This window comes from Pezoporus occidentalis, unplaced genomic scaffold, assembly GCF_034315485.1.
Source record: "Pezoporus occidentalis ecotype Australia unplaced genomic scaffold, CSIRO_AGI_Poc_V1 ctg288, whole genome shotgun sequence".
In the NCBI taxonomy this organism is placed as follows: Eukaryota; Metazoa; Chordata; class Aves; order Psittaciformes; family Psittacidae; genus Pezoporus; species Pezoporus occidentalis.
In genome coordinates this window covers 445,430-470,349 of record NW_026914807.1, presented here as the reverse complement: position 1 = coordinate 470,349, position 24,920 = coordinate 445,430, and the positions used below count along the sequence as shown (strand labels likewise).

At 46.7% G+C, this 24,920-nt stretch overlaps 1 protein-coding gene across 7 annotated transcripts in view; it reads right to left on the bottom strand.

Annotated features, from left to right (window-relative positions):
• Positions 1 to 9,221: 9,221 nt before the first annotated feature.
• Positions 9,222 to 24,920, bottom strand: part of BCOR (BCL6 corepressor) — an 80,252-nt gene continuing 64,553 nt past the window's right edge. For all 7 annotated transcript variants that reach the window (XM_062626060.1, XM_062626059.1, XM_062626058.1 and 4 more), the window contains 5 exons: positions 20,160 to 20,326; positions 13,144 to 13,289; positions 11,889 to 11,966; positions 11,528 to 11,678; positions 9,222 to 10,348 (listed from right to left, as the gene is read on the bottom strand). In XM_062626060.1, coding sequence (XP_062482044.1) covers positions 10,054 to 10,348; positions 11,528 to 11,678; positions 11,889 to 11,966; positions 13,144 to 13,289; positions 20,160 to 20,326 — 837 coding nt within the window. In that variant the 3' untranslated portion in view covers positions 9,222 to 10,053. The remainder of the gene's footprint in view (positions 10,349 to 11,527; positions 11,679 to 11,888; positions 11,967 to 13,143; positions 13,290 to 20,159; positions 20,327 to 24,920) is intronic.

Genomic DNA, 24,920 nt, shown 5'->3' with positions numbered 1-24,920 from the left:
CTCTCCCTGGATGTGGACCTGACTGACTAATCTTCAGGATTTTTATTGGAAGAGATGTCATTCATCCACAAACACAAATGAAATAAGAAGTCGGGGGGAAGACGATAAAGGCAGCAGTAAGAAAAGTGATAAATTAAGCTGCTAGGGTCACACGTCTATCTGCAGCTTCTTGCTGGCACAGAGTACATGAGAAACCACCTGAGCTAGCCCTGCAGCACAGCCTTGCCACTGGATGCTCAGTCCCAGCATGTGCAGGAAGCAGGGTGGCATTCCCAGCTCCCCAGGCAGAGCTGGTGGGACAATGAAGCCTCCAGAGTGCAGGGCTTTCCTCCCCTGTTCCCTGGGAAGCAGCTTTGCTGCAGAGAACACACTGCAGGCGTGCAACAGCAATTTTCTCAAGGCAAACCTTTGCCAAGGGCCATGGCTTTCCTGGGGGCAGAGCCATCTGGGACTGGCAGGGTTTCACTTACTCAAGATGGCTGGCTTTCCTTGGGGCTTGTAGGTGGCATGCAGCTCTTAGCAGGTTAAACCTCCTGCTTCCACTTGCTGGAAGCCTCTGCTGTGAGCATGGTGGCACTCAGGGTTTTCCACAGCTTCAGAGTCAAGGAGTTATTGCTCAGATATAATTTCCCTATCCTTCACAGAATTATTGCAGGAGGGAGAGGATTAACAGGTATGCAAATCACAGCGGATGGCGGAGGGAGAGCCGTACTAAAAAATTAATAAACACCACAGAGGTATTGCTGTTCAGGCTCTCTGGTGCCTTTTTAGGAAAACTAATGTGTTTGCAAGGTGACTGCAGGCCTGATGGGCAGCAGGAGCCAGCCTTCCCCCTCCTGGCTCCTGTCAGGTAACAGGATCTCCTGCACAGCTGCGGCTAGGAACAAGCAGCCAGCCCCCCCCCCCCCCGCACATGCACACACCATGCAGAACTGCAGCATCTCCCCGCATCAGATGCTCAGGGCTGCTGCAGGTGATGACAGGAGCACAGCAAAGGCTCCCTGTTAAGAGCGACGGGAGTCCCCGGTGTGTCCATTGCTGCTGGGACTGACCGTGGTCCTTGACAAGCTGAGCTGCATGGAGACCTCATGTCATGCTGCAGCCACACTGCACGCCTGCTCTTGCTGACTGGCTGTCATCTGTGCTGGCCAGCACCAGGCAGCTGAGTCCCTGCTTCACCACGGGTACCACCCCAATCACCCTGCACAGGTCTGATTTAAACAGGAGGCAGCACATCTGCACCCCCACCTCACCTAACCAAGAGAGTATGTACTGTTCGGGGGGCTGATGGCAAGCTAGAGTGATTTGACTAAGTCAAGTCGTTTAGTGCTCGATCTCAATTTCTAAATAAATCTGCTTTAAATTACATTGATTTATGATTCACATATTTTTATTTGATCAGCCATCACTGCTGCAAAACCTTCAGGCGCTTAAGGTGTTTCTAATCTCTCCATCCTGTCTGATGGAGGCACCGCTTGCAGAAGGCTTGGGTTTAACCCCTGTATCTACCAGCCACTCAGCCAGCACCAGCCAAAAGCCTATTTCCTGTCCTCTTACTAGAGCCATCTCTTTTCCTGGCTTTTGTACATCACAGCGGCCCAGTGTAATCATTGCATAGATTATCTATCCAGCATCGCTGGGGTCCCCTGCTGCCACACTGGGGCACTTAACACGAAACTGGGGTGAGGAAATTTTGGACACTGATGGTGACAGTACACATCCCTGGGAGTTTATGTTTTAATGTTTGTACCAGGGAACCAGCTCGCCCGGTGTCACTGGGGTAGAAAAACACCTGATAAAGAAATAAACCTGTCAAATCAACTCGCCTTACAAAAAGACCAGGCTCCGCAGAAGTCTCTGTTGTGTGTTTTAGAGAATGCCTTATGCCTTCGTAAACAGGCTGCCTGGGATACCGCATTCCTCCGCACCCGGGAGCTGCCGGCAGCAGAAGAGGGACTGTCCTTGGGGCTGTTTTGGTGTGATTTGGCACCAGCTGCCAAGCAAACCTGCTCTCATCCTCCTCCAGAGCTGGCAGGGTGAGGGACACAGAGCTGGCTCACCTTGCACCGACTCCAAAGCATCACCAAGGGCTCCACCAAGCCCCGAGAGTTACCTCAAAGTGAAGTTAAAGGCAAACACTGGGCAGGAAGGACTATAATGTGTTACAAACTTAGTGGGATGTTTGAAGCCCTGGCAAGTCAAACATGGGCTGAGCACAATGAGCTGCCTTTTCAAGACGACCCGTAGCTGTAGAAGGCTGGGAAGGGGCTTTCTGGATTACTGCAGTCTTTGCTGCCCATGCCATGGCTCCTGCTGTGCTGACAAAATAGCCCAAGCCTGCGTGCTTGGGCAGCAGTGGATTGCTTTCCTCCTGACAACACTTATTTACTGTTAAATAACCTTGAAGACAGAGACGCTGCTTTGTGTCCATGGAGCCATGCGCTGGTCTGAGCCACTGGCTCCTCCAGAATAACACCCTCCCCACTCTAATGTTTCCCAACAACACTGATAGCACTACCCAAGGCCTTGACTCTCAGGCTTACAAGGCACCTTTTTGCTGCAGTGTATTTGCATCTCTTTGTTGACTTTGCTAATCAAGCTCACTCCTAAGCCTTTGAAAACTGTAGTAGTCAAAGGCACCTCTTCAGGCATGGCAGCCATTTCAGGAGGGATAACCCCTTGGGGACCAGGCACTTTTGGTCACTAGACTGCTAATGGTTGCTTGGGGAGCTGTTGGATGGGCAGAGCATCCTGGCTCTGGAGGAGGCACATTCACCCATCTTTCTGAGCCAAGATAATGCCACAACACTGCCACCAAAAGGGCAACACTTCATTACCCATCCCTGACCCCTTGCTCTTCACCCACAGACAGGCAGGACTGCCTTCTCCCCTTGCAGGGGGCTGGGGTGCTCTCCCACCCTGTACCCCCAACCTAAGGGTCTTCTGGCCTGGCTTCTGATGGTTCAACCAGCCCATGGGAGAGCCCAGAGGGGAGCACCCCATCCAGCAGCAGTGATCCCTGGGATGCACCCCGCTTTGTCCCATAGCTGTCACAATCACTGCCTTGATGAATGAGGTGCTCATAGCAGTGGGTAGCGTATGTAGGGTCCCTGTGCTGGGGAAGCCGAGTTGGCCAGGGCAGATACTGAGCCACCCTCGTGATAGAGCTGGGGGGCAAAGGATGAGCTCCACTGCTCCCAGCTCCCATGCCATGCTTAACTCTGTCCAAAGGCTGGACGAATTCAGAAAAGAGATTTCTTTTGTGTAGACTGGCATACCACACAAACACTTAGAGCTGGTATTTCCCCCAAGATGTCACGGAGTCTGGAGATAAGATATCCAGCCTCAAACTATTTATTTCGGTTCCCTTGGCGCCTTATGCCACCAAGGTTCAGCATCTCAGCAAGGGAGCTCGAGCCTGGCCCCACCACGCAGTCAGACACCAAAGCCCATGAGATTCCTGTGGTGGTGGAGGAACTTCTCCTAAACAAGCACCCGCAGACCAGGGACACACCACGTGGCAGTCACAGCCCCGGTCTGCCCACTCCCAGTGCTGGGCTCTGTGATTAACAGTGGTGGTTTGAGAGCAGCCAGGCCTTGCTGTTAGAGAAGAGTCCCTTCAGTGAGTGTTGGCTCCGGTGCTAAATTTGCATACAGTATTTGCCAAGGGTTATTAGTGTTGATCAGCTGTTAAATAATCTGCCCTTTTCATTTCAGGAGGCCTGTCAGGACTTGCCTTTGCATAGGCTTTACTTAAACAGGAGGTTTATGGCATATTGGAAAAGGGTTTTCATGAGGGAGCCTTTTCCTTGAAATTTCAACAGCTACAAATACTAAACACTGTCTCTGGTATCACAAGCATCTGCCACATGTGTTGCCTAACCCCCTACACCCTGCATGGCAAAGGCTGCAGCCACGGAGCAGTGGAAATCAAGCTACAGCCCCTCTGTCACCCTTCACTGTGCCAGGGAAGGATCTGAGAGAGGAGATGGAGACAAGGACAGATCCCACATCAGAAAATGAAATTATCACTAGATTGCTGTATACAGGTTTTAAAACCAGCCTCACCCTGCTTTGCACATGCAGGGCTATAGTCTTTGGGGTGACTTAGGACTGCTTTGCACCATCTTCAGTTTTAGCTGTGCCTCTGCAGGGACTAGCAGTTCAAAGGAGGTGTCTTGTGACTCAGAAGGAAACAGTAGGATGGGGTAAGAACTGCATTTGGCCCCATGGTAAGGCCACACCATCAAAGGCCTCTGGAAAGTCCAGGAGGAAATAATATAACCTGAGGACTGAGGGGAACTTTGCAGTAACTCCCTGATTCCCACACATGTAATTGTGCCCAGTACACTGCACATTTTTAAAGAGCCGGAAAGGAATGAAAAATTCAGCAGGGAGCTGAAGAGGGTTTTGGTATACGTACTGGCTGGTCTTGAATAGCCCTATAGGAGAAAGTTGTGCTAGTTTATGGGCAAAGGACCTTCACTGTTACCAGGAAGTGAAATAAGATACCCGCCTTCATGACATCTCCTGTCCCTCCTGCCTGCAGATTTTGAGTGGCTGTTGGACTCCAAGGCTTTTCCCCTGGTGTCTTCTGCATGAGGATGCATCTTACCCACTGCCCCAGGCAGAGCACACTGCTAGAGCACTGCCCTCCTCCTCCTCCTCAGGGCTCAGCCGTTACTAGTGTCAAGACGGCACCCACAGGGAGTGCCTGCCTGCCGGCAGAGATAAGGGAGAAAGCAGGGGCCCTGCGGAGCTGTGATGGCCACATTTCCCTCAGCCATACCAAAGAGATGTAAGATGGGAGGGCAGCAGCAGGTACCACACCATGTGGTCTTCACATTCTCTTCCACCACTCTTCTGGGGTGAAGAAACAAAAGCAGCCAAGAAAAGCCACACAGTTTGGATGTAAGAATCATAAGACATGGAATCAGCTGTCTGCTCCTCGCTCACCACACTGGTACAGTGACTTGGCTGTGCCTTGCTGAGTCCGCCTATGTTACAGTCATCAGGAGACAAAAGCCAGCAGTTACAATTGATTAATAGATTTGTACATTAAATAGGTACTTCTGGTCAATTATTGGCAGCTTTGTTAATAGATTACTATTTAAAGGGTTCTGATATTTTAAATTACATTTTTTTTATAGATGCATGTTTACTTAAAAAAAAAAAGAAGAGCACCCCTTGCATCTATTAACATATTAAAGAGAAAATAAAACATCCAGCCTGATGTAATGCACAATATGGCATTACTCTGGGTGCTTCCTAAGCCAGGGAAATCTTATTTGTTTAATAATAAGTTAGTCATGAATATGCAAATCTGCATCAGTGCAGTACCTCACTGCTGTCACTATTAATGAGTTGCAAATTAATGTGACAACAAAAGGAAAATCTATTTACTGGCAGATCTGTGGTTCATACCTGGCTCAAGAGAGCAACCGTCCAGTCACATTGGTCTGCTGGAGCAGTATGTGCACATGGTGTGGACAAAGTTTGCTTTGGGGCTGGCAAACCAGAAACAAGCAGTACACTGCCTTCACCCCCAAAGGGTAGAGAGCAGCATTGCTCCTAATGATCCATCACACTGAACTTGCAGGGAAATACAATCGCTTCACGCTGCAACCATGGTGAACCCATGCAAAGCACGCTAGCAGGTAAAATGCAGAACTGGCAAGACTGATGTAAGTGGGAAGACATTGGGGACATCTAGACACAGTTCTTAAAGAGAACTTCAGCTTCTTCAGATCTGATTGGGGATGCTTTTCTCCTGACAACACTACAAGCTCACAAAGTGAAACTTGTTGGATTCCAGTCATTTTCTCCTGTCTCTCCTCCTAGCAGAAATGCAATGGTGAATAAGCACATTGAGAAAAGACCTAATACCTGTCTTCACAACTGTGGCATTCAACTCTTCTGTCTTGCGAAGTTGTGCCAAGCCCTCTCCTACCAACACTAGACCTGTACTGAAATGAAAATATGATGTTCTGCAAACAATTTTAAATAGATACACTATTTTTCCTTTAGCGTGCATCTGTACAAGTTTAAAGTAGCAACATGTGCCTTTTTTCTTTCTGAAGAAATGATGCTGAATGTTTACCAGCAGCCCTGCAGAGCCTGGGAATGGCAGCTGTCTGCATTTACCACTCCCTGACACCTTGTTCATATTAATGCACAAACGATGGGTTTCATCTATAGTTTCATTATTTAGCACAGAGATGAAGGGAGGAGTCAGCTTCAAACTCTTTTGATTCATGGCATGAGTTCACCCCTGGGAGCAGTTTTTAAGACAATTTCCATTCTGCTCCTGTGATCCTGGAAACTAGAAGATGGGTTGGGCTTCCAGCAGGCATCTGGGCTCTCTCCCTTTAGGAGATTACTCCCCAGAGAGCACAAACAAGGACCAAACGTCTCTGGCTCTTGCTTGCCACTCACTGTAGCAATGTCTTTGGCCCAAGTCTATGGCTAGGCCATCAAAGCAAAAAAAGGGACACAACAGCAAAGCAGAAGAAACAAGAAGAGTGTCTGGAGGGAGAAACAACCCAAATGGGAAACTCCCAGGACTGACCTCTCTGTGCAGAACTCAGAACTTCTCGGGTACAACACGGCGGCAAAGGAGGAGTTCAGTATTGTGCGGTGCTCAGCACCATCACTTATCTCAGGGCAAACCTACCAGCCTTGCCCATGCTGTGATTCCCTCCCACTGCCAGGCTTTGAGCTGGGCATTTCCTGGGATTTCCCAACCAGAACCAAGTCAAAGTCTGACAAAGGAAACTCCTTCCAGTCAGGCTCACCTGCCTGCTCCAGCTGGAGATCAGGTTGCATCGGCAGTTCTTCAACACTTCCATGGAGCACACAACCTCCCAGACACGCAAATCCAAGTGATAAGCAGGGGAAATTCAAGGAGACACCTTGGCTTGGGTCCCAACAGCATCAGCACTGCACTTGCACCTTGCAGAAAGCAGGACACAGGATTGGCAGGGTTTTCCCATCCCCAAAGGATGAGTTTCTGTTTCCTTATGTTTTATGAACCTGGAGCAACGCCAGTGGTGTGAAGTGAGTATCTTTAGCCCAAGGAGGATGCACAGGAAAGTGCTTTACAGGAGAGCAGCGTGAGTCCAGAAGCTGAAATGTTGAACATCAGCCCACTTCCTGCCATGCTGGTTGGAGCCAGCTCAGTCCCCAGCTTCGCACCACACAGCATTTGACTTCCCTGCCTGCACTCACTGTCATTGAGTTGCTGCCATCTCTCCTCTCCCTGGGGTAGCTATCCCCTGGGCTTGCCTACTACTTATGCAGACAGCCTCTCCCATGACATTCTCTCAAACCACCTAGAACAGGGTCAGCCAAGCCAGCCTTGGGCTCCCAGGAGCACAGGACACTGCCCTCCTTTGCTGAACCCTCCATGTGCTCTCAGGCACACTCACATAGCAAAGTCTCTTTAAAAAAGTACATCCTAGGAGATAAAATGGTTGCATTATGTTAAGGGACAGCACTGCCATCAGGTGTTCCCCTCCAAGGCCCTATTTTTAGAGCGCAGGTGAGCCGCAGAGCAGGCACACGCTTGCATTGTGACAGCATGAGGCTTTTGCTGTGTTTGAGCATGGATGCAAGCGCCAGCATGGAGAAGGCTCAACTGTACTCAGTGGAGATAGTGTAAAGCTGACTAAGCAGAGAGGTTTGGGGAGCATGTGCTCAAGATTACTGGAGGAGGAGCTGGCCTAAAGAGGAAGCCACGTCAATCTCCTGCTTGCCTGCAGGTACGGCGAGAAATGAGGTGTCTGCCATGCACCCATGGAAGTGGTATAAAGCTGATTTATGCTCAGCTCAAACCATCCAGGCATTATGTAGCTCATCAGATAAAGGTGCCTGTAACAATGGCTTTTAATGTTCTCTTTTGCCTCAAGTTTTTCTGGCCCATCTCTGCTTTCTGGGAAAATCAGGGGGTAAGAGCAGCCCGCACTGGGGAATAGGGTGGTCTGGGTTACAGTTCCTTGCGAAGCTGGAGGATAGCTTATAAGTAAACCCAGGATGTGTGTGTAAAGCAGTACAGAAGAAACCATAATCATCTTTATCCAAAGCCTGGAGAAGGATGTCAGTGATTGTACCAGGACGAAAAATTCCCTGTCCTGTGCAGAAACGGGCTTTCAGCTGTCAGCAGCAGTCAGCTGTCAGACCCTTCTCTTGCCTCTTGGCTCAGCTGCAAGACCACCTTATCCCCAGAAGCAGTTGCACTGTAAGCCACACGGTACAAATATTAAGCAAAAGACTCAATTTGATGGCAACTCACCACAAGAGGCATCAGTTCTGCATCATTCCCCGTGGGGCACCTTCAGGAATACGGTGTCGTTCTCCCTTTCCTTCAGGATGAGGGTATTTGACCCTTTCTTCAACTCCCCCAAGAGCAAAGATATACCTTGCAGTACACAGTCCGTTAGATCACAACTCTGAGCCTCACTGCTCCAGACAGATAAACATTTTTCCAGATGCTTTTCTCAGATGGGCCAGGTGCTCTGCTCAAGACTCTTGGTGAGTGTCCTGGCCCACATGAGGAGGGAAACGTGATTTAAACATCACAGCTGAAGTGTTTGGCTATCACAGGACATACTACTGATAAAAACATCCCCAAAGCAAAACAAGAGTTTGGGTTCACAGCAAGTTCTTTCCACAAGTGGAAGAGCACCCCCAGACCCTTAAGAGAGGATCTGCCCAAGCCCAGGGAGCCCAGCCTCCTAAGATAGATGGAAGTTCCCAAGCCATGTCAAATTGACATTCTGTGCCTTCAAATTCCCCCAAAGCATGCTCATAGCTTTAATGCTCCACATTCAAACTGAAGCATTTACCCTAGTGCTATTTTCCACCCCTCTGCAGACACCAGTGAAAAGAGAATTCAGCCAATTCAACTTCAAATGATGACAAAGGAGGGAAAATAATTGAACCTATTCACAACTCTTTTAAGAAGAAGGCAATGCAGAAAGTGTTGTGAATACTGCTTTCAAACCTCTGTCCCACAAAGGGCACCCACCCAATATCTTCTTGCAACCTTGAATTTAGAAAGCCAATGCAGATTCCACATCAGATTTCATCAGCTGCTCACCAGCACCTGTGCCAGCCCTGCTCCGCTTCAGGAACTGCTCCCAGAGCCTCTTTTCATAGTCATTAATGAGTCAGAGCTCGTTTCGCACCCAGGCACAGGATTAATGGGAGTCAAGTTTAGCCTCTTAATTTCTCAACAGTTTTATTGCCTTTAAGAAAATTTTTGTAAAATATAAATACAAAGGCAGGAGATTTACTTACAAAGTTAAAACACAGATCTCAAACATAAACACACAATTCAGAAAATTTAGTTTATGTACAGTTTCAAGCAACTTCAACATATGTTAGTTTTTCAATATTTTACAAGGTACAGAAAAAATAGTTCAAAGTCTTCTTTAAATAAAGAGCATAAAATGTTTAAACATATATAAACAATCCGGTTTGATGTGTGAAAACTAAATTTCACAGCTTTTAAATTAGGATATAAAAGTTCTTACAATTAGTTGATGCGTATGGATATGGTTTAATTTATATTACAAACTATTGAATTATATTCAATAGTGGCTTACCTGGCCAAAGCAGGTAATTCTGTAAACAAAAAAACAAAACTCATATCACCAAGTGCCTTACCGAATTCTACCTCCCAAACGAGCCACACGACTTTGATCACATCACCTAGAAAAGGTATGTTCTGTGTAATCAGTGCTTTGTATGAAACAAAGTCAATGTGTGGGTGTGTTCTTTTCAAAAAAAGGAAAAAAATGTGTTTCGAGTAATAACAAACTTATCCCAAAGCCTGTGTGCATTTTAAAGAAACGTTATATAACAATTCCATAAAAACTGACTGAAGTTAAAAAAAAATTCTTCCAAAATCCATCCAACTGGAATTCAGATCTCTTATATAAAGGATATTTTCATATTTAATAGTGTCCTTTCTTTACAGAAACAATTGCATCTGAACACATATACATAAAGAAGTAACTGTATAGATCACTGTACATTAAATGGCCTGATGGTTCACCAGAGGATGTCGAAGGGAGGGTCCTCGTGCGGATGCAACCAGTGAAGCGAGGAGCCAAGCAAAGTCTTGAGTTCACTTGTGAACTCAACCAAGTCCAACAGCTCTTTGCTCTCTGGGTTAAAAGCTTCAAGGTCCATGGCGCAAGAGAACAACTGGCTGAGAGCAGTCTGTTTGTAAAACTCTGCCTCCGTAATGGTGACGACTTCCAGATTGGGGAAGTTGCAGCGGAAGATGCGAGATGACATTTTCAGCCTCTTCACCACATCCGAGAGCAAAAGCCAGTTTCGTGGTCTGTGAAGGTGAAGGAAAAAGAGGCTCCAGTAACTGACATTAAGTCACAGGCCTGTTGACTCTTCACTGTATCTCCCTGTGACAAACCCTCCCCGACCATACCTGCACAAGCAACCTCCCTGAAATCAAGACCATTGCCCTAAGGGGTGCAGGTACATACTGATTTACTCATAGTACTGCTGCCCATAGCTTTGAGGCAGGAGGGGGACCAGGCATGCAGGGGCACTGAAGCCTATAAATCCAGGGCTTGTGAACATGCACGTGGGTCAGCAGCCATCCAAACAGCTGCTCATACAGTTAAAGGTTCACCCTGCTGAGCCTGGCCCTCATTTAGCGAGTTAGGAGATGGCTTATACTTATAACCAGAAATTTTGGCACGTCTGACTTGCAGAGATGCCAATACTAGATACAAGTCAATAGACGGCTGTTTTTCTCAGATTAAGAATACATTTTTTTAAATTCAATCGTTGCACTTGTCCATTTCAGAGAACTGAAGTAATATCCATCACCCAAATAATAACACGATGCTAAAACCCACACTCCTGCATGATTAATATCTGAAATTATTTTTCCCACAGCTTTCATAAAAATTGGTGCAAATGACAAATGGGAGCTGTTTACAAAACTAATTTAGATCTTGAATACAACAGATAATAAAACTTTCAGGTCTTTGTTTATTGTTAAGTATCATAGCATCTTCTGTAAGATATGTATTTGTTTGATCTAATTCAGATCTTTAAACCAGCTCTGATGCAAAGTCTAGAACAGCAGTAATGGTGTTCTTTCATTACCTACAGAGTGTGTCCACTCAGCAAAACAGACAAGCTCATTAAATAAAATGAAGAACACCTTACAGACACGATAGACGAATTTAAGTGCTAGAAGCACTTGTATTTTCGGATGCTATACCAAGACGCCTGCCTGGGATGAGGGAAGGAATTTAGGTTCAAACGTCACTCATCCCATTCTGCAGTATGGCAGTCAAAACACAGCTCTGACAAGTCAGCCTTTCCCCCTTTCACCTCCTTGCCTATTTCTAAAAAAGCATGGCAGTTAAGAGTACTGCTCTCTCATTTACGCTACATGAATTCAAACGCTGTTCCCTGCGGACACAAACTGCCACCATCCCGAGCAGATTGTCGCATCTATTTTTACCCCAAAACCTGTATTTGTTCTTACCCCTGAGAGAGACACACTTGAATGTTGTAACATGGCAAGGGAGGCTCATCTGAAAATTCAAATTCAAACACATCGCTAAAACCATCTTCATCTTCATCACCTGGGCCGGGAGGATTTGCCAAGATGTCAAAGCCAGATTCATCTTTTGGATCTAAACAAAATTGAATAAAGGTGCCAAGTCAGCATTGAAGAGACTGTTGCACGTCTTTGCTTTTTCTTCCAATAACGTGATCTGTAAATAAAATCAGTTTGCTTCCTTCCTAGCTTCCTCCACCATAAAAACAAAACAGCCCCCACCCCCACATGCCACATGTTTTGAAAGTCTCCGTATACAAAGAAATAAAGGGTAACATTTGCTCACCGCACACAGAGCTGCCATAGAAATCCCAGTGCAAACCAGGGTCATCAACGCTTCGACCTTGCAGGTCAGTTAAATACTCTGGAGAGGGAAAAACAACAACAAAAACGTAGCAATGAGAACAAAAAGCTGGCAAGTTTAGCAGACCATGTGTCATACAGTCTCACTATGCATCCTCCATCAAAGAAACCCACACCGTATATCCTGACACACATGCTACAAACAACAGCATATACACACTGTTCTCGCAAATAGTCCTGGATTCTGCTTTTCTCCTGCATCCTTTCTCCCAGCACATCACATAATGACCCACCACATCAAATGATCAGTCACGGCATAACACGGACAGACCCAACCTCAAGCTTTAGAAACCAAGAGTGGCGTTTTGTTTTTATGACACATAGGATGTATTCCACTTTTTAGCCTGCACAGTTATTCTGGACACCAACTTGGGGGTGAAACAGGGGCCCCAAAGAAACTGGTGGGAAAGGTTTTTCCACACATTTATGTCCAGAAGATGCCATTCTTTCCTGCAGACACAATCTGGGAGATTTGCTAGCTGAGTAGATGGAAAGATACTGAGACTCAAGATGTTAAGAAGTCTGAGACACTGGACTTCACTGGAGTCCTGACACACCTATGCACCATTTAAACAGGTAAGTGGCTAAGTACTTAAACCGATTGACTGTGAACATTGCAAACACTTTCAGAAGTGAGTTATTAGGGAATGCAAGTGTCTTTATCCAAAACTAACAGGAAAAAAAACTAAAACCATGTTAGAACATGGACATGTTTAAACACAAGAGCCTTTAATATATCTTTACAGCATTTTGGATATAAAATGAGGCAGAACTTGCAAAAAGACAAGTGCTCGGATAAAAAGCAAGACCATGGGAATACATGATTATGTTTAACAAACAGCTACTTGATTTGGTAAGTTTCTTATTTTCATTTCAAGCAGAAAACTGAAGGCACTGAAGCAGCCTGCTGACCGCCTACCTACCTATCAAATCTGATAGAGGCATAATCCTTACGACTTATTAAGAGTTTCAATTAGAAGGAGCCCCCATGCATGGATATGCCTCCCACCTGCAGCCACTGAGCTCCTGCAGGCAGGGAGAGAGCTACTGCAGCCTACCCTCATTAATGCTCCTTGGCGTGGAGCCATCCCCATCAGGCAGCAGGGACTTTGAGGGGCCAGAGAATATCCCCCCCACTTGCCATGACCATTAAAGCCCCACACAACATGGCCACAAACCTGTGAGGAAGGTCTCCATGAGCTTACTGTGGGTCATTTTCACGATGGTCCTCCCAGAGTAGGTTGCAAGTGTTGGATCAGCACCGTAAGACAGTAACAAGCGGACAATCTCCAAGTGATCGTTTTCGACCGCGTCATGGATCGGTCTAGGGAGAAATGAGAAAGATCACAGCATTACATTTTGACTCAACAGTATTATTCAAACGTGTTTGACAAGAAACTTCTGACTTCAGATCAAAGTTATTTATAGCAAATAACACTATTAATACAGCTGTCAATTATCTTATTGCTGGTTTCACTTACACATCATCCCCTCCCCCTTGTCTTTTCACAATCATACTGCTCAGGGCAGGTATTTCTTCTATGTCTATTCATCGCTCTACATATTTTGAAGGCCAGTAAAATAATTAAACTATTGTAACAGAAAGCAGAAGTTTGTGTGAAGCCTCACAAACATCATTTTGGTGCAAGTCACTCTACTATTCCAAGCCTCTGACAATTTAACTGCATGCTGCGGAGTAAGGGCTAATTGCCTCTGGACAAGCATGGAAATCAGTTACCCAAAGCTCCTAATTTATGCACACAGAAATAAGTTATGAAAATTTGCTAGGAATTAAGCTTCCATGCTATACCCTCTTTAAACAGTACTTGTGAATATATTTGCAGCACAATTCAACCCTTCTACTCAGAGAACAGAAAAACATGTTATTTTAAGTTTAGTCCACCCAGACATTAACGTATTTTACATGGCATGTTCAATCTATACAGGCTCAGACATAGATTTTGTGAGCCTATAGAAGGATTATTCATTAATACACATGCCTGCAATTCCAAGTTTAGCATTCCTTATCGCTAATTATAAATTGCATTAACTTTTGCCTTTAAAATTGATTATACGGAACGGGGAGTTGTCTAGAAGTAGGACATATTACCCTTCAGACTAATGAAGATGTGTTAAAATCCCATCTTTTCCTTACGACAGCAATGAGCAGGGAACTAAAAAGAGAGTCAAAAGCATGGCCAGCAATCATGGCAGCTCAACTCAACTCTAGATTCCTCCTCCTTGATGCTGTCAACACTGCTACCCCACAACAAGGCTTTCAAGCTCTCAAACAGATGTATTAAAAGGCAAGGGAAGGAAGAACTTTAACCAGGATCACATACTGCCTTCCTGGAAAGCTTTCGGAATGGTGTTACAAGGAGAAGCCATCAGAGAACCAAACCCCTCAGCTCCATCTACCAAACCACGCTTGGCTATTCACCAGGGCCTAAACTCCCTCCTGCAAAGAGGCCGTGTCCCACCACTCCTTCTACCACAGGCAGCACATCCCCTCTATGTCACCACAGACACCCCAGTGACCGCAGGGCAAAGGAAGGGAAGATCAAACCAGTCAGAAGAGGAAGGCACACCACGGTTTTCCCTCTATCCCACAGCGCTGCTGGTAGGAGGGGGACTCTAATCCACCTCAAAAGGAAGCATGTTCCAGGTGTTTTTACTCCAAGTACTTTCTACTAGGCTGTGACTGAGGGTGATTAACACCTGTCACACATGAAGCACTCTTGCTTGCCCCTGTCTTACTTGAAAGCTGCATGCAGTTTTGGTTTTGACACATGTACGCCATATACTGGCATGAGGAAGTGCACTTGAAGAGTTTGCAGCTCATTCCCTATGGAGAAACGGCTTAACCCAAGCTGCCTGCCTCCTGTACACCCCAGGGCACCAACACAGCGACCAACCAGGTCATCCTTGAGCTGCTGAGCTTAGTCCTCAATCCAGCTCCTGCCACCCCTCAGACATCTGGTTCCAGAGGCTGCAGCACGTGCATGCCACCCACATGCCGCTCTTTGGAAAGTCACTTTCAAATTTTAAGACTAAAGAGGTCCGGGAAGATCATTTGCAAAGTGTGAGGATATCCCTTCTCCATTTCTCAGGGAAGTCTCTAACATTACACTCACACTATGTGATGCTCTTGAGACAGACGGTGCTGGAGAAGCCAGAATCCCCAGGGTCCCCCGCAAGCCTTACTCCCACCTACTCCTACTGACTCAGTGCTTCCACACAGAGACAACCGCAACATCGTGTGCCTACACAGCACTCAGCACCCAGCACATCCAGGATCTGGCCAGCGCTAAACATCCCAGGCAATACAACACAAGAAGTAACAAATAATAGGGGTGATGACACGGAGGCTCAAGAAGTATCGGGTGTTTCTGGCTGTCAGCAAGCATCTGAGGCCTGAGCTGTCAGGTCATGACACGCTCACCATCTACAGCAGGAAAGGTCAGCCTTGCTGCAAACCCTCCTGTCCCCCACTGGGCATGAAGCATCCCTGGCTGACAGTCTGGCAACAGGCACCAGGAACAGATGAGAGTTACGGCTGCCGCCAAATGCTGGGGATGCTTTTTTTCCCCCACTCCCTCACTTTAGTGGAGTCTTTAATTTTGAACTGTTTTCCATTTTATTTTAGAATTAGGATTTTCTGGTTTTGGGGGGTGGGGGTGCAGAGTGCTGTGGATTTATTGGTTTGTGGGTTTTCTTGTTTGGCTTTTTCTTAAACTGAGTCACCTAAGTGACTTTTGAAGCAGTAATGAATTCAAGATGATTCCTTAACTTATTAAAAACAGCATCTAAATCACAGCCCAGTTTTTCAATCAATTTAACAACACCCGGATGAGTTTATTAAAGGGCACCTGAGCATTCCCCAGGAAGGAAAAATCACAGCACCCCAGGATGGGACCCCCTCCCCATTTCTATAGGTCACCCAACCCAGCATGGTGGTGCAGACAGGAGCAGACGGCAGGACTGGCAGTGGAGCAGGCAGCAGGGCAGGCAGACTAACCTTTGTTGCTTGCTGGAGCACAGAGAGGCTGCCCCAGGCATGAGAGGGGACTTTATAGAGGCAAGGGGAAGGAAAGGCACAGTAAAGCCATGTGGAAGGAGGAAGAACAATAAATAGAAGGAAGTGAAGGAAGGAAAGAAAACACTGGCGGAAGGGGGGGGGGAGAGCGTGTGTGAAAGGGAGATTCCCCATAGGTAAAGCAAGGAAAAAAAAGGCAGTAACAGAAAGCTGACAGACTTTTACTGGCTAGCACAACTTCTTGGCAAGCTTGAGCAGGACCATGCAAAGGCACAGCTACTTGTTTGCTTCTCCCACCACGGCCAGCAGAGGAGGGAGTATTTTTCAGTCTTGGCAGAGTTTAACCATCCTATTTGTAGGATGCAAAAGTGACTACTGGAGACAGCAACCGCTTCAGATGTGAAAAAAAGATCCCCGGGAGTCCTCTCATGGGCTGCTTTGCCCGTATCATCTTTTCCACCCTGAGCATCGTGGAAATAAACACTCTATCCCTAATGGTACAGTTAATGGTAGTACATCTCATTTCTAAAACAAACCCTTCAGAAGGCCCCAGAAGGATCTGAGGACATTCGAGAGCGGCAATATCCTACAGGAGACAAACATCTCAACCCTCTCTTGTGTACTCTCGAATTCTTTCTACTATTTTTACCACTACTAGAGTTAGGAAAACATTTCACTGGGGATTTATCCTTCCACCCCCAAAATTATAAACTATTTAGACCAGTCAGGGTTTGCTCCCAGCCTTTCAGGCACCACCAGAATTTTCCTCACTGCAATAAGAGGTTTCCTAACTCACCAACCAATACCATATCTCTGGCACCTTATTTTACTTCCATCTACCCTGTTATGCAATGCTGCCCCATGGAAGAGGCAAAGGAACAAGTTGCAGGAGGGCAGCTACGCAGGATGCCTCTTCTTTAACGCAATTAGCTGCCGGACGGTATGGCTCTGCCAAGACCAGCTGAAAGGACACAGGAAGAGAGCCATCTTGGCATGGTCCTCCCAGGGAAAAAATAAAAAAGGCTGAGCTCATCAGCTGCCAGCAAGAAGGATAAAGCAGAACTGGCTTCGGAGAGCAAGTCTAGCGAGGGAACTCTGAAGCAATAGATGCCTTGCTAACAGGCAGAAGATGCCTGTAGTTTTGGCATGCAGCTTTATTTTTAAAGTGATGCCTGTTCAGCTGAGAAAGTAAGAGGAGAACAAGGAGATAAGGGCAAATACACCAGCAACCATGCGTGCTAATGTCAGACACTTACTGGGGTCCTGTCAGGGAAGGAAAGCACTCACCTCTTAAGCACGGTCTATTATTATTTATAGGTAAGGCGATTAAGAGTCCTTAGTGACTGTGGCACCTCTGAGACAGGTCTTAAAGATCTTGCCTGGTTCTACAATAATCTTTGATTAGCCACTAATTCAGTGGCAGAGTGCTTGTGTATTCAGGGTTTGCAGGCGCTGCATTTGGAGAGCCACTATCAGCACAGAGTTTAAGGAGGAAAGCATGGAAGACCACAGTATTTAGCTGGGCCAGATGTGCTGTGAATAGGGCAGACAGAGGGACACCCTGCGCCGAAGGCAGCAGGAGGTGTGCAGGCAGAGCCCCAGCTGAGAGGGAAGGGAAGGACTGCACCATACCTACCCCCCCCCCCCCAGCTGCTGTCACCCCCTTGCCCTGCCACTACAGTCTGACACTTCCTTTGTTTTTGGCTTCACCGAGATTTCTGATAGTATTACAAACTAGAGGCTGAAAGCCTCCCTTATCTACTGAACTCAGACATTCTGGCTGCATAGGTACATAAAAGGCAACACGGAAGCAAGAGGCTCAGGTCTTTGCTTCTCTTTCACGCATGCAAAAGCACCACACGGATCAGAGCACCCGCAGCACTTCAGACAGGACTGAAAGGAGACGCACGGACTTTGCAGAACTTCACTACATCTTTCACAACCATATGCACATTTTGCTTAGAATGAAGCCACATCCTCACTTGTCACAACTTTGCAGAGCGTCCTCCAAAACATTAACCACAGAGGTTGTAGGCAGCGAGTAACACAGACCGAAGCCTCAGGCACCCTGGATCCAAGTGACGCCCCCGGATGCCATGCCAACAAACCCAGCGTGTGCAGTTACATCACAGCTCATGCAGTTACAGCACTCCTCTATGCACATTGACCTTAACTGGCTGAACAGAATGAAACACATCCAGTGCCGCTGTCTGGAGCCACAAGAGCTTCCAGCACGACCAAAAATATCTTTGGCTAGTGGGCTTGTGAGGTGGGAGAGACAGCAAGAAGGCATGCTCAGTGTAGTTAAAAAGAACAGGGGAGGGGGAGAAGTCTTTGATGGTGGGTTTGTTTGGGGCCTTTTCGTTTTAAGATCTTACTATCATTCCAAAGGGTTAACATGTTGAGGAATTCGAATTTTAAAAGCAACACAGTTGAAGGAGACACACTTTTTTCCACCTAAAAGTTACAGGAGAAAAACTTACTGAGGCTTCATGAGAGAAATGGGATTTGCCTTACGAATGTCATGATTTACTCTATAGAGACAGAGAAGTCTGGCCCTACCGAAAAGCAGAGGATAACAAAGGTCCTTACAGAAGCTTCTGCTCTCTGTCCTGCCCAACTCGGGGCAGCTAGATCATCCTTCATCTGTGTATTAGATGTGGTTTGGATTCACACTGCCTGCTGGGCAGCTTTTCAAACAAAAAGTAAGTCTTCCATCAGAAAAGACAGGGAACTGCAAGACGAGTTCTGACATTACCGTCTACGATCAGATCATTATTACGTTAATTTCCAAAATGCATTTTCCCCAGAACAACTTTTCAGGGTATACAAGCCAAGTTTCTTTCTTGAAAATCAGCTCCATCTGTGAATTGAAATCAAAGGTGGACTCTGAACTGGTGGGTAATTAAAACTGGTCCAAAACTTCCTGGGGTTAATTTTCTATACAGCTTATTCCAGCAAGTGAGGCAAAAAAAAAATTGGGATTCTTTTTATGGCAACTCGCTGCTGCTGCATAGGTCACATATTAAAATTGAAGACGGCAGAAAATGTGGGGCTGTTTTTCAGAGAGCTAAGACTTCTTACAAAGAAGTGGGAGCCGGAGAAGGAATCAGACAAGCCACCCAGAGTTCTCATGTTTATCCAGAAAAGTCTCTTTTGGACCATGATGGGCCGGTAACGACTAACCATCATGAACTTCTAACGGGCCCACTTGGGACTTTTGTTTTCCTGGCTCCTCCCTTCCCAAGTTAATAAATAAAGAGCTTAAAAAACAAAAGAGGCAGACTCTTAGTTATGCTGATTTTACCTCCCTGGCTATTTGGAGGGCGACAGTAAATGGGATAAACCATTTGAGATAACAAGCTGCAGGGGAGCTTCACAGAATACAAAGCAACCAGTCCCCAAAATGCACAGACTGGGTAATGTTCTGAATATGCGGAGGACAAATAACCCCAAAGTCAGCCCTGCAGAGGTGGTTACAGAGGTACTTTAGGAGATGCACAAGACATTTAAAAAAGGTGCGGGAGCAGCATTTCACAACGCAAAAAGGAAAAGCTCCTTCTGCTGTGAGCACAGGAACTAAGCACTCCTGACATTCTGCGAAGGAAATGAAAAAAAGGCTAATTTGGGATAAAAAAAAGGAAAAAAAATCAAAAATAACTAACGAGAAGATAGTTTAACAGTTCAGGAAAACAACTTTTTTATATAGCGCATATAGGACTCACATACCCAATCGCCACAAAAGCCTTAAGTGCTCTTCAAAGTAACCCCACTAACAAGGCAAAGCCCGCTCTTCTGGCACAACTCAAAGGACCTGGAGCGCATACATAAGAGCAGGGCTGCAGCTCAAGTATCACTCCTTCCTGCCCTGCAGCTGGCAATTTCACAAAAAAAGCACAACTTATTAAAATTCCCCGAAGAAAACATATTACACTGAAGTCAAGTCACAACAAACACATACCCCCACCTCTCTGCTAGCACCTCCTGCCTCAAGACCAGCAGCAAGGACACCGTGCAGGGGGATACTGTGGCAGTATTACCTGCTTTGGGGGTTTCATGCAGGATGGGGAGGTAGGACAAGGGGATTATAAAGGAGAGGCATAAAGAGAGGGGCAAGGGGTGCTTCCTCCCAGCATCGGGGCCGGTGGTGCTGCTAACCTGGTTCCATCCTGAGCGCTGCAGTTGACGTCAGCCCCGTACTCAAGGAGATGCCGCACGATGCTCAGCCAGCCTTTGGCACAGGCCTCATGTAGGGCACAGTAACCCGCGTTGTCACGATGATTCACATCACACACCTTGTTTTCCAAACAATACAGAACTACTTCCTGGAAATAGGAGGGAAAACAGATACATACAATTATTTCTTCATGTCAAGACTGCAGAGATTTCTCTTCTTGAAGGAGAGGAGGGTGGAAAGGGGAAAACACCAAATCCCTATGATGCCTAAATCACCCTTTTTGAGAGGGGTCAGTCAAAAGGAAAACAAAAGGTGGAGCCATTCAAAGTCGTGTTTATTCAGGAGGCATAACAGAGACCACTCTGTGCCCCACAGGGACCTCCCCATAGCCCCCAGCGTCAGGAATCGTTGCAGAGGGAACAAATTTCACAGACAAAACTCACACACAGCTTTTCGCTTCTCAAAACTTCCACACGTAAAGCTAGCAGGGAGGTTTTTACTCTTACATCTGCATTTTTTTGTAGAAAATTCTGCAAGCACAACAGCAGCACAGGCAACGTCAGTTTGATTTTAAAAAGAAAGAGTGCATGACCCGAAACAAAACACATTTAAGACACACAAAGGACAGTTTGCTATCGGCAAACAAAAAAAAAAAAAAGCCCGGCTCTATCAAGATCAGGGAAATCCCATTTTCACCCACCGCGGTTTTCTGCATGCAGAACTAAAGCCAGGCGCCAGGTTCCAATAACGAGCCCAGCACCGTGGGAAGCCATGTGAATTTAACACAATTCATCTTGCAGTCAAATATACCATGGTCGAGAGCCTAAGCCAGACTCAGCTCTACGCTGACGTGCGGCCTTGAAACAATGACTGCTCCATCACTCAACCGAAAATTTAGGATGGTGTGAGTCTTCCTCGATTTGTGTCAGATGCAGAAGAAAAGACCACCACATTTCTAAGAGATACTGTATGTATGAAATAGCCCCCTTGTTCCCAGATTAGTGGCAAGCCATTAATTTTGCATTTGCTCCTCTCGAGGGCTGAGCAACATCCTCGCAAAGCCAGACATGGCATGGAGAGGGTGAGTGTTTGCTTTGCCAAAACAAGAGAATAAAACAATCACTGTTTGCAATGCATTTATTATTCTTCCCGTTTCAAAATCTACCGGAAAGCCTGCAATAATCTGTGCTCTGGGTACACCTGACTCGAGAGCCGGTATCCAGGATACAGCATGAAACTGCTCTTTTAGCAGGCCCTCGCTAACCAGGCTAAAGCTAATGAGCTGCCTGTCCCAGGCACCAGAGCATCCCCCTCACCTGCAACAGGGACTGAGAGGTCCACCACCTATACCTGATGCAGCCATCGGCTCTTAATGTTCCTGCTAATCAGCCCAAAGGCCAAAAACTGGTCCAGAATGGATGCTGTTTACCCTGTGCTCGCTCGAGCCCGTAAGAAAGGTCTGTGCAAAATTATACCCCGGAGGTATGAATTTTGCTTCAACACCAGACCACCCCGCCAGGCAAATTAGCAGATGGATATAGGTAGCAGAAGCAGCTGCCATATTCGGCTCCACTTTTAGCATGCACTTACCATTTAAAATAGATCCTGCAACTCAAAATAAAAGACCTTTCATCTATTTTTGCAGAAAGGAAAGGCTCGTCCTAGGGTGGAACACCTACTACTGGACGAAAAGGCTAATTTTGTCGGGCAATTCTGTGTTAAGAGGCTATAAGAAGAATGTCATTAACCACAAAATGTAACCATAAAGACCATAAAACTCTACATTGTTAATTAATTAAATGCCTCATTAACTTTTTTTTTAGCATGATTTATTCAATTTACAAAAAAAATTAGCCATCGCTCCAAATACAGGAACACGTGGTGCCACAAACGCACTTTTGGTTTCGCTAGAGAAAGGCTGTGAAAGTGCCACAAGGCAATTTAATGTCTGTTCAGGCACTCTGTTTAAACCAGCAATTTGAGAATCAGCTGCAGTTAATCCAGAGAGTCAAGCTAGCACATCTCGAGCCAAGACATGTGCCACCACTGCTTCCGCTGCCTGCATTTTGTTAGCCAAATTGCAAACAGCAACGTTAAAAGGTGCATGCAAATACGCATGCTCCATCCTCATCTACAAAGAGGTGCACTTCACTTTAGTCTCTTCCACCCGAGCCCTCAGCAGCTCCTGACCCTTTTCAACAGGAAGGGGTCAGCACCCCCTTGCTCATCCCCCATGCCCTGGGCACACATGCTGCCACCAAGAAGCGCTATTCCCTTCTATGCAACCTCAAAACATGGCTCTTAGCTGAAGCACTGCAAGCCCCGTGTGCCAAATCCCAGAAATTATGCTCATTCCCATGCAGGGTGCAGGAGCCTTCAAGCAGCTGTGCAAGTGCGTGAGCTCCTGTAGCAGTGCCACCAGGGACCCAGGCTGAGACCCTCATGTGAGGCATCCCCAGAGGAAACCCTCTCCCCCCATCTTCATGACTGTTTAAACCCTCTGGAAACACACACCATCTTTCCCCTACCCCTGTCACACACTACACATTCCTCCAATTTCACTGCCTTCCCAGGCAGCATTTAATCCCAAATTCACCAGAAAACTTTCCAAGCCCAGACACACACCAACAAGTGGCACAAATACAGCCAGTATTTCGTCTCCTGTCAAATTCATGACACAAGCCTTTTGTAATTTTTTTCCAAAAAAGACTCTACACTCCCTGTAATTCCCCCTTCACAAAAAGTAAATTACAGTTTTAAGACTACTATTATCTGAACTCATTTGTTTCAAATGGGGGAAAACAGAATGGATTTGACAGTGCCCATATACTGAGATGGGTTGCTAACACCCTGATGAAACAAGGCCCAGCACAGAAGCCTAGTGAAGAAAAGGCAAAGCTTCTCACCAGCTTCAGCAGGGTTCTGCACATACGTATGGATTTCCAGAGCTGAAGACCATTTGCCGCACTGCCTTTAAGTAGCCTCGTTGGCTGCCACCCTGCAATTTATCCGACCAGACACAAGCTGCACCTGTCCTTCAACATTTCGATGTCATGTCAGCTTTTACAAACAAAATCATAACCACTTGTGTCCTCCTTCCAGCAACTAGCCATGGCACATCTGTACTGTGAGACCCAAGAGTGGGGCAGAGGCACCTGAGCTAGCAGCATTTGGGCTCCCTGTGGGTAATATATACACTTTATACATATATATATATATATATATATACAGCCAATATATACAGCTCACCAGCACTTCTGTATGCCAAAGGTGACAACGCTGCCTCTGCATTTGGGGTGGGATCTCTGTGCAGCTGCAGGGCATTCCTGCTGCAAAGGCAGGCAGGCAGCCTGCCAAAGGCAGGCACAAGCTCACTTGGTCTCAGGGCAGAGCTGTTGGTGTTGCTCTTCCCTATACAATATTTCTGCCACTGACAGGGCTCAGCAGTGCCCTGCAGTGCCAGTCACTTCCAGCCCCAAGTCCTGCATCAGCACTCAGCATCCCTTTGCAAGCTGTGGCCCTGGTGGTGTAAACTCATCTGCTTTGCCTGCCACCAAGCTGGCAAAGGGCTGCAGGCCTGTCTGATGCCAGTGCAGCAGCCATGAAAAGGCCCCATGTGTCCACAAACACCCACGCTCTGCTTCAGCACCAGCTCCTGACCATCACACTGCAGCCACCAAAGGTTGCTGCCCTGCTGACAGAGACGGCAGAAACAGATGTGTGCAGCTGGCACAGGTCACAGACCAGCAAATTGCCTCGACCCATCCAGATTTATTTATTTATTTTTAAATGGAAGCATTTGTAATTTCTTGACTGTTCTAATTTTTCAGGAGACAAAGGAAATTGGACTTTCTACTAACTGCAGTAGTCTGACTGCTAGCAAGAAAACCACCACAGCTACAGTGGTTCCACGGCTGACCAAAATACAGCAGCTCACCAAGAGGCCTCATGAAGTCCCAACAAGGCAGCACAGCCACACACCACTCTGGACCTTGAAAGACACAGACTGTGTTGGATCTCAGTACCAGCTCAGGCACATGGACCAGGATCTCTCCCCCTGTCGCACACTCCAACAACAACGGGACCCACTGCTGTGCTGCCAATCCAGTCACACAATTGGACTATTTAAGCCTGTTAAACTTCAAGTCAGAAAATCAAAGTCCCCCATCAGCTGATGACGGGAAGGCATGGTGTGCACACAAGGTTAGGCCACAGCCCAAGAATCCCCATCTTGGTGAGCCCAGGCACACTCAGCTTACTGCAACCAGCCCACTAATGGCCAGTGCTGCAGAGAGCTCCCACTATCAGCAGAGCAGAGAGCCTTTGGCCTCTGCTTGAGCAAGACCTCAGCCCATCACTACATTTTGGAGCTGCTCCCATTTTGCTATGCTCAGCAGAGTGCACCAGGCACAGAAAGCGAAGTGCCCATGCATACTCATCCCGACACACACCATATAGGAAGATAGCTAGGAACACATGCTACAACTTATTCTGACTTTGGATACGTAGAAGATTTTATGTCTGTAGGAACTGAAATCATTTAAATTGCAGAGCAATGTTGTTAACAACCACTTCTCCTCCTCCTAGCTAGAGCTGAAGAGCCCTGGGTTAGAAGAAGCCTTTGTCTAGAGTAAACAAAACCTTTCCAACAAGCCCTGCCTTCCAGACCTGAAGGAAGCCTCTCCTTACAAAGCTCTCCAGCCCCACAAAGGCCATTTTGAGGCTTCAGCAAATCCCTGAGG